This window comes from Convolutriloba macropyga, chromosome 13 (assembly GCF_964194025.1).
Source record: "Convolutriloba macropyga chromosome 13, txConMacr16.3, whole genome shotgun sequence".
NCBI classification, from domain to species: Eukaryota; Metazoa; Xenacoelomorpha; order Acoela; family Convolutidae; genus Convolutriloba; species Convolutriloba macropyga.
The window spans coordinates 30,832,971-30,849,656 of NC_134480.1; the positions used below are offsets into that span (position 1 = coordinate 30,832,971).

Sequence of the window (16,686 nt, forward strand, 5' to 3'; positions counted from 1 at the left end):
TTTTTCAAATTCTTGACTTCAATTTAAAATTTAACATCAGTAAGATACAGAACATGATTCCTTAAGTATTTTTGAATGTGACTGAAAACTGCAAATTGCTGATTTCAATTTTGAAAAAACAAGGCGGCTCGGTAATGTGCGATCGCACATAAGGTTCCGACCCCGCTCATCCACAATTTTGGCATAATTGTCTACCAAATGAGGAACAGATAGAAAAACACAAAAAGTTCAAGTATTTTTCAAAAAAAAAATTGGTGTATGAACGAAAAGATAGCCTCCAAAGCAAAAAAGTCAGTGAGGTAAAAAGTGATGCATTAGATTCATGAGATATGCCGATATTAAGAAAGCGAGCGAACACGAACGGCAAAATCAAACAACAACAACAAACATTAATCACATCAAAAAATTTATGTCCGTTTTAAAAAATAAAACTTAATAAAAAAGTCAAAACAGCGTCAGATAACACTGAAAATAAACGAAATAAATTGTAATTCACCAGAAAAAAAATGGTTATTCACCAGTTCATAATAAAGCTTGGTAACAATTTGACAATAAAGAACAGAAACTTTAAAGTTAGAAAATTCGCTGAATTTTTAGAAAAAACAACTAATTTCAAAGTAATGAAAACCATCAGGAATCAACTAAAATTTCCCATAGGTTTAGAGTTACCAATACTTCTATAGAAGGGAATTAAGTACTCTTGGTATTCAATTTTTTATGCAATTACAAAAAAAAACAGCAAATAGACAACAAAATAAAAATCAATTAAAACTTGTCAGAAAATGCTTTGGAAGCCATAAAGCCATACTTTTGCCCCCAAAGTATGTTCGATTGCACCTTCGTCAAACACCGATAATGTATTATGTGGCCGCTCATTAATTAAAATAAGCAACAATTAGACAAAAAGGAAAAAAAGAATGCAAACTTATGTAATACTTGTTTTTTTTTTTACTTTTTTTTGTGAAAAACCCGTGTCGAAGCCAGTAAAATCATTACGAATTCTTTAGAAACATTAGATTTTGTGACAACAATCGCTTTGACACCTTCCCCTGACGAAAATAATGTCATCTTTGACCTTTAATTAACGAGACCAGGTAACAAACAGACAATAAAAGGAACAAAATTGCGAAGTTGAAATAATTTTTTTTTTTCATTTTGGAAAACAATTGTTTTCAAAGTCATGAAAGCCATTATCTATCTTCTAATATCAGAACATCGGCTCATCTACTCTTTCAGGAAAAGCCAATCAAATCGGTCATTGTACAGGAAAATAAATACGACTAAAAAACAAAGTAAAACGACAGTTAAAGACAAATTTAAAAATTTCAATTAAATTCTTCGAGAAAGTATTGTCGAAGCGGTAAAGAACCACAATCTATATCTTTAAGAATTTAAATAGTATCAATTTTGAGTTATTTTGAACAAGAAAAATGTGATATATGGATAAACAAAAACGTGATAATTTGACAAAATTTGAAAACTTGAAAAATGGCCAAATGCCCTAAGAAAATAAAAAAATTGTTAAATCTAGTAGTATTAAAGCCAGAACACAATACCTTAAGGCGTAAAACCGGAATAAAGACTAAATTTTATTTCAGCAGAAAGAAAAAGCACTCTTTGATTGCTGACCATAAGCTACAAGTTGACCAAAATAAGAGAAAAATGGAGGCAAAGTTTAATAAGCTATTTTATATTTAAAAATCAAATATTTTAAAAAGTCAAAACGACCATAAGCTTTTAAGCAATCAACTAGATAAACTAATTGCAAGCTATTTAGGAAGCCAATAAGACCAATCACTAGTGAGCTTTGATTTGAAATGTTCTGCTATTTAATTAGTATAAAATGATCGAATTTTTTTAAATAAAAAACCGACTGATGACAATCCGAATTATTTTTGGATAGTAACGGTCCAAGATTGGTACAGAATCAGCTAATGTTGATTGTGCATCAAGAGTGTTTAATTGTTGGAATGTCATTGATAAAGATATTTTGTTTGTTAAAAATCATAAGTAAATGCTGCGTTTTTGATAATCAACGAATAAAGTTAGCAAAAAACGGCAAAGTTTTATTTACAGAGCACCCTCAACGGAAGTTAAAGTGGAAATAGCCCCCTTTTAATTCTACAAAGATTGTGTTTGTGGTGTTTGGATGTGCTCTTCCTGCAAATTTAATCAGAAGGGACTAAAGAAACTTATTTCGTGCTGTTTTTGATGAAAAAGTCTGAATTTTGTGAAATTTTTAGCCGGAATTTGTGACAAAAAATTCAATGAAAATAGCCGACAATGTATTTTGTCTTTAAACATAAAATCAACAACATTTTCTTGAAAAATTTTATTAAATTTTATCAAAATTGGCGAAATTTTAGTCAAAAATGCCGAAAAAAGGTGAATGAAATCAACGGAATTCACTCTATTTTCTCGAAAGTTTAAACCCCGATATCTCCCTGTCAAAAACGAAAATCAAAAAAATCTTTTTAATTCCACATTCTACGCTGGACAAGCTTTCTAATGATACCAGTCTCATTTCTCTACGATGAATATATCGATCGGCCAAAATTGACTGAACAAAAAAAAAAAAAACCCAGTTGAGTATATAGTTCCTCCCCCCCCCTCAAGAGGGGTCGGAACAATAATGAGAAAATTCGCTTTCTATAAACATATATAAAATTAAAAACAACTATCAAGCATTATCAAGAAATCATCTCAATAAGAAAAAGAACTGATTGAATTTAATAGATCGATAATGTCTGTTATGACAACTAGTCTCCATTGCGCTAGCAATGAATTCAGTAGGAAATGTTCTGTATTGTCAAAGTAATAAGAACTGTCATTGCAGGTTCTTAAAACGTTGATATCATTTTAATCAAAAGTTAAACTGCAATTAGTAATTAAAAAAAAACAAAGCAAAAGAAGATGACAAGCTGAGAAACGATTGCGGATGAATTTGTAATCAAAGAAAAAAACCTCAGAATGAAAAATTCTCCTAATTAAAGAAACGTTTTTGTTTTCTAATTGAAATGGTTTTGAGGAATCACAATTAAGAATAACTAACTCAGTATTTTCATTAGGTTGTATCAATTTTTCAAGAATTGATATAATAAATAATATAAGTAAGGTAGGAGACATGAGATTTTCTGTAATTTTGCTTGTTTAGTTTCTGTTTGTCGATTTGTCTAACCATAACCAAAAAAAACCAAAACAAGCAAATGAATAACAAATATTCTATTCCTACAAAGGTATTAGCCTGGTTCTCTGTAAAAATCAGATACTGTCAAATTTTTATAAAACAAATTATAGATCGATCAAAAATGACTGTTTTCATCAGACGTATCGTGTGCTGATCCATATGACGTCGCAAGCCACAACGGTGATTGGACAAAAGATCAAAAGAGCAAACAGAAAATCGAAAACGGAAAAATTGGAGCACAAGATCCAAAATTAATCTCTTTTCTCAATGCCTGATTTTGAGCTTTTTTTGCGAGCTGGAATAAAAATTATCACACCTCGCCATGCCTTAGCGGCCCGTTGGACTTGATATCACTCTATTGCAACCGAAAAAAGTATCAGTCCCGAACGTTTGTGCTGTAACATAAGTGAGCGCTTATATCTGTTTGGCCAATTCGCAACTTTGATTAATTTCATCTTTGATCTTTTGTCCCAATTTTTGCTTTTGATCTTTTGTCCTTTCGATCTATTTTCCGATCACCGGCCGAAACAGTCTCTGATCAGAGCATAAATTAAATACTTAAAATATCTTAAAGATACAAAATTTTGTCCCGAGCAGAGACATGGTTGCTAGTTGGCATTAATTATTCTTTTAAACCTATAATTCAAAATTCAAAGGATTTTGATGCAATTAATTACTACTTAGGTTTTATTTGATTTCTTCCCGTTTAGCATGCTGTTAAAATGTATCGCAGAAAACATTGAAAGCATCCTCCAAGCCACCATTAATCAGAGCCTAAGCCTCCGGAAAAAATTAATATATATTTATACACCAAAAAGGAATATTAATAGAAAAAATGCAACTGGCGGAATTCCAGGTGGGGGTATATATTGAATTAAATTAAACCGTCAGGACACTAGATATAGTCGAAGCTAATCGTTTTCATAAGTCCAGTCGAACTCTTTCCATAAAAAAAGTGAGTCAAACTAAATATTGTTCCGCAAACATCAAAGTTCGATCTCGTGACCTTCGCCGCTGCAATTTTTGGAATACGTGCGACAGTGCGGGAAAGGTACTCATGACCGTGAACACCGATCCCCGATTCCCTATTACATTCCGCTTGATTTTAGATTATCTGACGCTACGCATATTGTTGACCGTGATAGCATTCATGTTTATTATTGCTCAGATGGGGAGGCCATTCCCTACTAGGTATGTACGGGGGAGGCCGTTGATGGAAAAGATCCAAAACCTACACATAGCGTTCGATCATTTCAAGATAATTTGATCATAATATCCTGATAATCCTTCACACCCAAAAACTGTGATCTATAATTATCTTTACTTTGAAACAGAATTAGTAGCTATTAAGTTGAGTTATTATCTGACCGTTTATAAGGTCATTTGGTTAGATCAATGGGAGCACACACCCGTTTACTTGTTCACATTATGAAATCGTAAAAGCAAAATTCTCTCATCTTTTTGTTCACTATTGAAATTGCGACAAATCCACAAATCATTTCTTAAAACCAATATAAGTGTCTGGTCTTTAATAACTAATAATTCAGTAGTAAAATATGGTACAGTTTCGCAAGACATGAAATTAGTTGGAGTAAATAATTTGAATTTCATTCAAGTCAATGGAACATGAAAATATCAAAATTATGAATCCTAGAATGTGATTGGCTAAATTAAAATAGTAATTTTTGATTGGCTAAAATCCAAACAGTATCAATTTTTGGTTATCGAATAGGCCTTGTTTAGAATATGCTAAAACATTAATGTTAATCTTGACAAGATTTTGCCATGTTACATGGCTATAAAACGCCAAGATATGAACCAACCTGAAAATCTTTGAATAGGTATCAAGAAACAAAATTTTGGGAAGATAACCAAGAAAGATTAACCATCATTAGAGTAAGCATATATAATTATAAATTCTAGTGAAAAAATTATACGCTGAGGGGGGCGGTGAAAGCTAACAACATTTTGTCAAAGTTGGCCACGATGTCCGATTCTGTTTTGATGAATCTAAAACAAAAAAATCCGTCTTAAGAACAAGAAAGTATGATAATGATAAATAGATCTAAAATAGAATGGAAATTTGTTTTTGCAACTCGTATAGTATAAATTACGCAGCATAAAATGAAAATTACTCGACAAGTCATCAAAAAATCCCAGGGGTCCTAGTCAAGTGATGGCCAGTTTCAACAGTATGGATAGTGGTGTAAAATAGGTGGCTTATCATAGCATGGCTAAATAGTAGGGAAACCTCAAATCAAAACGTAGTTTTATGTTTTATGAAGTATGATTTATGTTTTAAGCAACAAATTGACTAACAAAAAAAATTAAATCAAATAGGGAAAAAGTTTATCTTTCGTAATCTTTTATTTGCATACAAAGCTTTTATTTGCAATTTTCTATTTAGAACAAAGTTCTTTTAAGATCAGTTTTGTTTTGATTGATTTGTAAGTCAACAGATTACTAAACTTAAAAACCACAATTTTCAAGATGTGATATTTGATCGCTTAATACTCAAGCATAAAATTTAAGATACTTAAAATATTTGAAATATCTTTAATCAATAACTAAAGTTTTGAGTAATTCCAAGCTTAAAAAAACAGTTTTCCCGCCTTGTCACAAGGTTTGCACAATGAAAAATTTAAAAATATTTTATTTAAATGACAAATATTTTATTAAATCTAACAAATAATGCACTTTAATTTACCTTTTTTGTCGTTTCAAGTAATATTTGTTGAATTTCGCTGAGTTAATGCATCAATTGAAAAAAAACTACAAACAAATTGTTTAGCTTTTACAAAAAATCGATTAAATCTTATCTAGCTTCTGCATATATATTGAATCTTTACGGAACATCTTCAGTTTTTTCATTTTGGTTATCCGTTCATACCTTATTTACCAGGAGAAATATCTCCATCATCAAAACAAACAAATGTGAAACTGTTTAATAGTATTTCTATATTGATGAGATTTAGTCTTAATATTTTGAATTTTTTGATCATTGCTTGTTGAAATGGTTCTCTTGATCATCATTTTTTATTCATTGAGATTGCAGTATCGCTATCTGTTTCATTGTGGAGAAAATAATTACCATGACACCTTGAAAGCAACAAATTGGGCGCCATGTTTGTGAAAATAACTGGTTGTTTTCTTTTTCGCCTCAATTTGTTTCTGTGAAAGAAGAGATAATGTTCGCAGTTTTAAACGGATGATTTATTTAATAGCATTTAATCTTTCCAGCAACTCATTCAACATAGCAAACAAATTCGAATTGAAAATGTTTTTGAAGTTCAAAGACCATGAGAGCACAATTTTCTGCTTTTGAAGCCTGCAATTCTTAAGAACATAGCTGGCAGATTGCCAGAAAATAGCCGCAATAGCTGTGTAGATCTGCAGTCTCATAAAAAACAGTATAAAAGACAGACCAAAAAAATAAGTCTTTCCATTGAAGGCTGAGATGTTATATTCTGTATACGAATTGTATAAGTTTTTGCTGCCTCTGTTTGCTGGTCTCAAATAACCTTCATTTAGAGTGACACATATTCACTTGACTTTGTCTCTTTGAATTAATGTAAATAAACGCCATTTTCAAAATAAGGAAGTAATTTTTGAGAGCGATATAAGTCACGTGTGGTCAAAAACTTAATCACGCGAATGAACAAAAAACTCGCTCAACTAAGGGCGAAAAAATGACGTCATGCAGGCACTTTCCATGAAATTGCATGAAAGAACGAACAAAAGGCAGATTTGAAGTGGTTGTGACGTCATTTGGTCGTAACAGAAATCTTGACGACGAAATATAAAATCATATCAAGACAAGTCCTGATGTACAGTTCAAAGAATTTTCGTCGACTAAACAAAAAATTAGACCTAGAACGGACTATGAGTGAATTGGGAAAACCGTTTAAAAAAATCACATCGAAGAAACAAAACAAAAAAGAAAATCAATGTCAAAATGCCGCTAGCGAGAACAAAAAACCACCAGCGAGAAATGTAAATTTGATTCTAACAAAAAACTAGGCCTCGAATGAACTATGAATGGATTGGAAAAACCATTTAGAAAAAAATCCAATCCAAAAAATTAAAAAAACTGTAAAAACCAAAGTGAAATTGTCGCATGTGAAGAAAAAACCATTAGCGAGAAAGCGAATTTTTGTTCAAACATCGTTTTCTCACTCTACTTTTAATTTAGAGCAAAAAATTTCAAGCCGCAAAACTACTCCGGCCGCAAAATGTTTAAAATACATTAAGAATTTAAGAGTTTGAGTTTGAGAATGGAGTTTGTGTTAAAATGATGGCTGTTTTCTCGTGTTGAAAAATGTTTCCCCCAGGCATCTGGTGTACTCAACCATTTCAAGTACCGTGAAGGACTTCTATGGGCTGAAAATGATATCTGCTTTTATTAGGTTGTGTTTTCTTGGCTAGCCTCGTAGATTATTTGGAGTAGGCATTTTATTCTTTCGTCAGGTAAGTACGCTGTTATGTATAAGAAAACTAATAATAAAGAGTAATCAAATATAAAACGCAAAAAAGATTTAGAAAAAGGAAAAAGGAAAAGGAAGTAGTTTTGATCAGACCCAAAACAGCCAAAGGGTGGTGTATATAACTGTTTATAACTTGCGTACAATTGCTAAATAATAATCAATCTTCTAGTTATAACAATGGGCCACAAAAATAAAATCCGTTATTTCAGTGCGGCTTACCTTGATACAGATTTTGAAGAATTGAGGGAATCCGTGTCCATGATATCCCGCCTTGCAGTTCCTAACAGTTCAGTCAAGTGTCTGGAGGTGTAGAGACTTCCGTCAACACTCAGATTGAATATTGGGGGAGTTCCGGGGGATGGTGGTTGCTGAATGATGACTTGGGTAGCCAGGTTGGAGAGGTAGGACGCCAGGCCCTCCTTCAGCCATAGATCTGTCCACCAGGCTGGTGTGACCAAATTGCCAAACCACTGAAAAACCGGAATCAAAAATTATGAAATTCAAGGGGGGATTTTAATGTTGAAGTTATGAAATGAGTTTTTAAGGCTAACGGAATCCGTTTTAGTTGGGGTTCGAAAAATCAACATCCTGTGGCAAAAGGTAATCTTTTACTCAAAACACACCTTGAGGCTTTTGTGGACAATAGTGACAAAAGCATCAATTAGCCTAAAATTCATTTCTCGAAATTCTGGTTAATTATTGAGGAGACGATTCAGAAACGAATTTCATCAAGAATTTGTGATAAAATTCAGTTCTCAATTTTGCTGTTTAATCCGCAATTTGTGAAGCGAGGGCATTTTAAGAAATTGTTTGCACATTCGGTTTTTAAAGTTTATGACTAATTGACGCTAAAGTGTGTGAAATTTACCTGGTGAGCAATTTCGTGGGCCAGAATCTGAGACATTAGAACCGGGTCAAACATTTTTGGCATTATCAGTTTGCTAGAGAAGGAAATAATTCCCCAATTTTCCATAGCGTAGGCAGGTATCCTAGATGCAAAGAAGTCACACTTAGGAAGTGGAAAGGGAACTTGGAACCACTTTTCCATCAGAGTGAATATTTCCACGCTCAATTCCAGCGATTTCTGGGCATTTTCGCCCATCCAGGGTTCAACGTGATAGGTTAACGGGACTATTCTTCCGTCAATGCTAGTGTAGTTTGACCTGGTCATGGATTTAAGTTTCATTTCCCCTGTAGATTAAAAACTTACGAAAATTTTTCATCCCTGTATTGGTTAACATGTTTTTTTCAGATCTTATCAATCTAGTTGGAATATTATGACGTTATTGTATATTAATTGTAATCTCCAGGCCTATTGGCTGAAGATTTTTTTCAATAAAAATACACATCAGTGTCTAAAAATGGTGATTAAACTTGTTCACGCAGGCAATAAAAACAAAATGTTTCTTTCACTTGTTGAGGAAAGGAAACAGCTCCGACCTTATTTCTGTCATATTGAACATGGCAAATGCTACCAAATAAGTGGACATCTTTGGCGTGGTTTGGAATTCACTTTTCGACCATGGCTCCGAGGACTCGCTTTTGTCGACTTTCGAACCCTCAGGTAATTGGGTCTTCGTAGCGAGGGGCATGTTTGAATATACGTTGTACTGTGAAGGGTGTGTTAGGGTTATTTTGAAAGAGGCTTTGAATGAAGGTTCGTCGAAACATGGGAATACATATCGAGCGTATGTGGGTTCGTGATGAGTGTTCGCTGTAAGTCTTGAAGTGGGATGAACTCCTAAGAAGACCATTTTGTAAGTTAAACTTTCTTCAGTAATCGCAATTTAGTATGTGACAAATTACAGCTTGCTTCAAATATATACTGGACATGAAAAGTAAGTTAGCACCCCATAGTCATACTAAGTAAAAATTCAATTCTGGACGTAATATAATTCTATCTTGCGATCAAATTTCGGACAGAAACAATTAAACCATTGATCCCCTTGGCTAGTGGTCTTGCCTACCTATGAAATTCGAAGCTTCATTCTTAAAAAAGTTTTCTCGAAATGTGATATGTTTTCACGTTTGTTCAACTATGATTCAGTTTGCATTTGCATTAAAAAATAAAGAGAAAAGATGCGACTATAATGTAACTTCATGTCAACTTTATTTTTTGTTAGCCTTGGATAAAACTCTTTAACTTTACATTAAATTATCTGGTAAGTTACCGCTATATTTTATCTGAGTTTCATAAGTAGGTAAGACCGCTAGCCAAGAGAATCAATGGTGGACACATTCTTCTGAAATTTGATTGCAAGATGGAGTAATAAGGCCTCAAAAATTGCATCTTTGCTCCAGAAGGAACGAGGGGGTACTAACCTACTTTTGATAGTCAGTTTAGTTCTCGGGTTGATGACCATGCAAAATTCTTCGCAATCATACAAATTTTTATATGCTTTTTATATATACAGTAGCTGCACAAGCTTAACCAAACCGTTTGTATGATTTCCTGGTAATCATACACCGGAGTGCCAAAAAGATACGCAACCCTAAAAAAATTATTCAAAGGTGCCAGAAATATCAAAGAACAATATTTTTAGTTCGAATGAGTTCGATAGTAACAATTCATTGCGACTTTAGCTCTCTAAAGATCTGATGGAAGGTTTGTATAGTTGTATGTGAGTCAAAATTTCAACTGTTTTTCCACCAAACTTGAAAGAAAACTGTCTTTTAAATTGTCTTTAACTGTCTATATGCACTGAATTTGTTACATTTTGGGCAACGGTGCACTCTTGTATGCAGACGGTGCACTAGATCTCTTGATTTAAAACTGAGTTGGTGTTGTTTTCAGGCAGCAAAATAGAAAATTTCGAATTGCACAATCGTGGCAACGTTTACAGAACAAAGCAGTTTAAATACCTTCTCTCGGTAAACGCTGGAATAAAACTAATATCTCGTTAAATTGTTAATATCTCACTCTTTATTCACGCCTTACTGCAAACCAAAAATCATAGAGAGCGCAGATTGTGCTGTACGTAGATTCTTGGTACTGTAGTGTAGAAGGATCATTCATTTTTTAAAAGATGATCAAACAACCATAAATTTTTGGCCTATCATCCCTGAAGGAATTGAGGAACCTTTTCTGTTTTTGCCCCCATTACATAGTAAATCATTTTTTAAAAGTATGGCAAGTGCCTCTGGGGGTGGAACTAATATGCATCCACTGAGCTGGTGAGGGGGGGGGGGGGCACAAACGGTAAATATCCGGAATGAGTTATGATTTTGAGTCTTACGTGACCATATACCCAGTGCCAAATTTAATGAGCCATCAGAAAAACGGATTGTTTTTAATCTCTTCCTTGTAATCCTTTTTTGAAAAGATTTTTAACGCTGCACATGATTAAAAAACTACATGTGATTAGCGATGACATTTTTTCTTCAAGCTTTCAATGAGTTTAGAGTACTATTAACCCAGATCATGAAAGCGATTGTTCGGACTATCTTTGTCAAAATAACCTATGCAATCCATGACTGCTCTTTGGAACCGAACGCAATATTCTGAAGTTTTACCCTGAATTCTCAAAACGTTTAATAGAGCTAATAATTTGAAATTAAAGCAAAAAGTGTTGTGTATCAAAAATTGAGCGCTAAGTATATGATAAAACAAAATTTGCCAGCCAAAACGAATTTAGTGCTTGACACGATGACACGAAGGGGCTAAGATTTATGTTCTGATTAGTTTAGAGTGCCAAACGGGCAAAATACAACAAGTTTTATCCCAGTATGTGAGAGTTACAGAGATTTTTGATCTCCCTTAATGTTATCTCAATGATTTAAAAAAATTGAATTCATTGAACTGTAGGGTGAATAGTCGTTACCCATTTTAGCCACCCACGAAATTATAGCGCCATTATGAATGTTCAGTTTTGACAGTTTCTATATGATTTGTTTTGAAAGTTGCGTTAAGTTCGGTTTTGTCCTTTTCGAAAGATTAGGTATCTTTGGCTTAGAAACGGTGTACACGCTTAGAGATTAAAATTACATTAGGTCCTACCATGTGAAAAATAGAAGCCCTGATATGAGTTCTGCCGAGCGGTACTGACTCTGAACACAATATGCAGTCGGAATGTTTCTCCTCTAGTCACATATCTCCCAGTCTCAATTTTCACCCTCGTTTCCTCCTCCAAGTGTTTCCAGCTGCTAACCTCAAGTGCTACACGTGGTTCAAACCCAAGTCGAGCATTGAACAGAAGTGTGTTTCAACTTCAAAGTCTTGTCAAGAAATGCAGCGTGTCTTTTTTGACAAAAATTTGCAATCCGTAGTGAAATTGTTTAAACCCCAGTGAAGGAATTGTTTCACAAAATGCTCCGCTAATGTTCACCTAATGCAAGATCTTACTTTTGCTGAAAAAAAAAACACATTAGATGCATTACCCGAGTTCAAGCCTTGACTAGAGAAAAATAGTTGCTGACCAATATTAGCGATCAAGAAACCGCTCTTGGCCAATATCTGGGTGGGGAAAACTTTGCTCCGCACTTAATGCATCCTATACTTTGACTGGGATTAAAAATACTGTCCTCGAGTGTCCTCTACACTTCGGATTGATCTGAAAGTAACTCTCTGGATTTTTTTCTTTTCAGAAAATTGCATAATTCGATCACATGTTCCCGACCAAAATGAAACGTTTTTTTAACCGCCATGAAGTTCCCTCAAGTAAAGTTTCCAAAATAATCGAAAAAAGTTTGAATACGGAGGAACAATCGAAATATCCGTCCTGTTGGTACCAATTGATTGGGTTAACGGGTATTAAATCTGCCGTTTGCATTATAATTCCTTATAAAAAGAAATATGAAAACGAGTGAGCTTGTCTATTTTTGATTTAAGAAAAAAAAATTATTAAATTCATTTCCTAAACTTATTAGGATATTTAAAATTGCCATAGTAAAAAGTGATATGATGAAAATACAAAACAGTACTAATTAAGCTACCAAAAAAACTCAAAAAATCTCCTTTTCGGCCGTAGAACCCATCAAAACGCAAACATCAATTGAAAATCAAAAAAGCAGGTTGCTCGACTTGGATTACCTGTTGACGATGAAACGTTTTCAATCTGCAACAACTTTATATCCATTCCGATTCCGGCATTGAGGTAGAAACACTTAGTCCGGTTAAGAACTTTTATTGAGATATCAACTGTTCCGTTCGAATTAAGCGAGGGGGGTGATGCTGATAAATTAGCCAAAATGTGTAAATCATAATGTGTTGGAATTACGTAACCGGGCAATCTTTTCAGCTCGGTTTGTTTTTCGCTCCCTGTGGATACCCCGCCGGCTAAACAGTAAACTTGAAGTATATTAAGAATGTAAAGGAAAAACAGGCAAAAAATAAGGCTAGCATAATTCATTTCAAAAGTTATAATAACCAGGTTATCAATAGTAAATAACTAGTAAAAAGGGCATTGATATTACGGCGCCAAGAATTTACAAACTGATTAATGAAGATTGTTCTGCAGATTTCACTTTCGTGTCACGTGAAATAAGTTATTACGAGGTTATAACTAGGTTAGTTATGAGTTGAAATAAGTTGAAAAGCATTGTCAGTCATTGATAATAAGGAGAGCGTCAGTATAGTCGCCTCTCACTAGACTGAGCTAGATTACAAAGACTCTCTGCTTCATTTGAGTTAAGCTCCAAAAGTCAATAACGTGACAGAATACAATCAAACTTCAAACACCACATTTTGCTACACACACCAAGTGTGTGGAAATCTCACGCTTTCTCATTCAATTCTGACGACTAGATTGAAAGGTGATAAAAAGACACCGATCAAATTGGGTTGACGATCAGCCTTGAAAGAGCCCATTTAGAGATTAACATCAGAGGCTAGATAGATTTACTACCGGATTTGTAAGTGTTCCTTTCGCAATCGCTTGTCAATCAGGTTCTGACTTTAAAAGCATTGGTTGATAATCTTGCTCTTAGCTTTTACTTTTCAAAACAATTTTCTTAGTAAAAATGGATCAAATTAAAATGAAGAGACTGATTACGAAAGCGCGTGTGTTAGTCTTTTTGTGGTACTGGTTTAACAACTTTCGGTGAAAACACTGAGAATAGAATAAAACAATTCTCAAAGGAAGAAAAATACCAGGAAAAGATATTTTACCAAGAATTTTTGAACCGCAAAACTTGTAACCGTTGTTGATAGATAGGCGAGAAAAAAATCTGAAAGGCTACTCCAAACCGATTTGTACAACCCATGCCAGCTTTGATCAGACTCACTTGTTTCGAGCAAAGGGTTTGAACTGGGACCCTTCCATCAAGTCTGGCAGAACTACTTACGGCCGACTAATCAGGAACCCATCCATTTAAGATGGATGTCGACTGTCTGGCTGGCCGCAGTGCACTAAGTCTTGATAAGCAACGCAAATAAAATCTTTGAGTTAATCACATTTCAGATAATTCTTACAATGCAACTGAAAAATAGCGAAAATCGATGGTTGACAATAAAAGCCTTCATTCAATTTAATTAGTATTAGATGGTATATACACATTTTTGTTCCGACCATCTTGAGGGGGGAGGAACTATATACTCAACTGGGTTTTTTTTTGTTCCGTGAATTTTCGCCGCTCGATATATTCATCGTAGAGAGTTGAGACTGGTATCATTAGAAAGCTCGTCCAGCGTAGAATATGGAATTAAAATTTTTTTTAATTTTCGTTTTCTACAGGGAGTTATCGAGGTTTAAACTTCTGAGAAAAGAAGAGTGAATTCACGTTGTTTTTATTCACATTTTGCGGAATTTTTGCCTAAATTTTCGTCAATTTTGGTAAAATTTGTTATAATTTTTAAGAATAGTGTCGTTGATTTCATTTTTGAAGACGAACAAGCATTGTTGATTGTTTTGATTTAATTTTTTTGGTCAAAAAATCTGGATAAACATGTCAAAATTTAGCCTCCTTCATCAAAAACAGCACGAAATAAGCTACTTTAGTCCACTTTGATTAAATTTGCCGACAGTACACCCCCAAACAACACTCATACAATCTTTGTAGACTCAGAGGGGGGCTATTTCTACTTCAGAGTCCGCTGAGAGTGCACTGTAGTTAAAACTTTGCCGTTTTTGCTAACTTTACTCGCTGATTATCAAAAATGCAGAATTTATTTTGAGTTCTCAACTAACAAATTATCTATATCTTTTGTTCCTAACGGACAATAAATATCAGCAGGGCTAGTTTTGGGTCATTCTTGGACTGTTACAGTCCAAAAGAAATCGGGTTGTAATCAGTCGGTCTTTTTTTTTTTAAAAAAAAAAGACTTTTTTTTTAATAATAAAGAACAGAACATATCAAATCAGCGCTCAGGAGTGATAGGTCCAACCAATTCGCTTGCTAAGCACCTCCAAGCTAATGCATTTGGTTTTTTAATTGAAAGTTTATGGTCGTTTCTTTTTTTAAAAATAATTGACTTTTCAATAAGTAATGGCTTAATTAAGTTTTCCTCTATTTTTTTCTTAATTTGCTCAACTTCCAGCTTAGTGTCAGCAATGAAAGACTGCTTCTTCTTTCTACTGAGTTAACATTTATTCTCGGTTGCAGTTTTAAGCCTGAAGTTATTGTTTTCTGGCTTTGATACTACAAGATTTCAGATTTTTGTTTGTTTTGATATTTGCCAGTTTTTCCCGTTTTCTAATTTTGTCACATTATCACATTATTGACAGTTCCATGTCACCTTATTAGCATTGAGAATAAAACACAATTAAAGATATTAAAATCTTGAAAGATATACATCATCGTTTTAACGGCCTCGACGCCTCTTTCTTGAAGAAATCAATTGAATTTTTTAATTTTGTCTCTAACTGTCATTTATACTTTGTCGTTTCGGTCGTATGAAATTTCCTGTAGAGTGATAGCTTTCATTGACTTTTCATGGAAGAATAGAAGAATCGATATTCTGATATTAGTTGATAGCTGATGGCTTTCATGACTTTGAAAACAATCGTTTTCCAAAATTAAAAAGAAAACTTTAATTTCGCAGTTTTGTTCTTTTTATGTTTCTTTTTGTTACCTAATCTCGTTAGTTAATTACTGGTCAAAAATGACATTATGGGTGTCAAGGGAACTAAACGGATTGGTGTCCCAAAATCTTTTTTTAAAGAATTTGTTATGACCTTACTGGCTTCGACACCGGTTTTTCACAAAAGAAGGTAAATTAATTTGATTTTGTCATAATTGACGTTCTTTTTGTAGATGCAAGAAATATTCTGGATAAATACAGGTCTTGAGGGCTTTCTTTTTATGAATAAACAACCCTAATTAAATAGCTGTTTTTGTAATTAATGCCTTTCATGACATTGAATGTAATTTTGTTTCGAAAAAGAAATTAAAAGTATTACATACTTTAGCACTTCGCTTTTTGGTCTACTTGTTACCTAGTCTTACAATTGAATGGCCACGTACTACATTATAGTTGTTTGAAGAAGGCACAATCAAATATATTTTGACTGCCAAAATCTGGCTTCACGGTTTTGACAGCGTTTTCTGGCAAGTTTCAATTGAAATTTTGTTTTTCTTTGTTGTTCTTTTTAGCCGCTTTAAAAAATGAACAAGGACAGGTCCTAATGCCCTTCTATAGGAGCAGTGTTAATCGTAAATTTGTGGTAATACTAATTGATTCCTGATGGTATTTATTACTTTGAAGTTAACTGTTTCAAAAAAATAAGTTATTTTTTTTTACTTTACTGTTTTTGTTCTTTTTTGTATAATTGTTACCAAACTTTTTTATGGACTGGTCGCATATGTTTACTGGTGATTTATATGTAATTTTTGTTTAGTTTTAATTTTATCTGACGGTATGTTGACTTTCTATTAAATTTAGTTTTTAAGAGGGACATAAATTTTTTGATGTAACTAATGTTTGTTGTTGTTTGATTTTGCTGTTCGTCTTGACTCGCTTTCTTAATATTGACATATAACAGCAATCTAATGCATCAATTTTTACTCCACTGAGTTATTTGCTTTGGAGTCTATCTTATCGTTCATACAGAATTTTTTGAAAAAGACTTGGGCTTTTTT

General features: G+C 33.5%; 1 protein-coding gene across 2 annotated transcripts in view; it reads right to left on the reverse strand.

Annotated features, from left to right (window-relative positions):
• Positions 1 to 13,249, reverse strand: part of LOC142351600 (glutamyl aminopeptidase-like) — a 32,216-nt gene extending 18,967 nt beyond the window's left edge. Inside the window, exons 1-6 of one of the 2 annotated variants that reach the window (XM_075403737.1) lie at positions 12,701 to 13,249; positions 11,669 to 11,827; positions 9,112 to 9,412; positions 8,540 to 8,834; positions 7,891 to 8,141; positions 5,153 to 5,197 (exon numbers count right to left, since the gene is read on the reverse strand). In XM_075403737.1, coding sequence (XP_075259852.1) covers positions 5,153 to 5,197; positions 7,891 to 8,141; positions 8,540 to 8,834; positions 9,112 to 9,412; positions 11,669 to 11,827; positions 12,701 to 13,019 — 1,370 coding nt within the window. In that variant the 5' untranslated portion in view covers positions 13,020 to 13,249. Of the gene's footprint in view, positions 1 to 5,149; positions 5,198 to 7,890; positions 8,142 to 8,539; positions 8,835 to 9,111; positions 9,413 to 11,668; positions 11,828 to 12,700 lie in introns of both variants that reach the window. The other variant, XM_075403736.1, reaches the window with a different exon arrangement.
• Between the last annotated feature and the right edge of the window lie 3,437 nt (positions 13,250 to 16,686).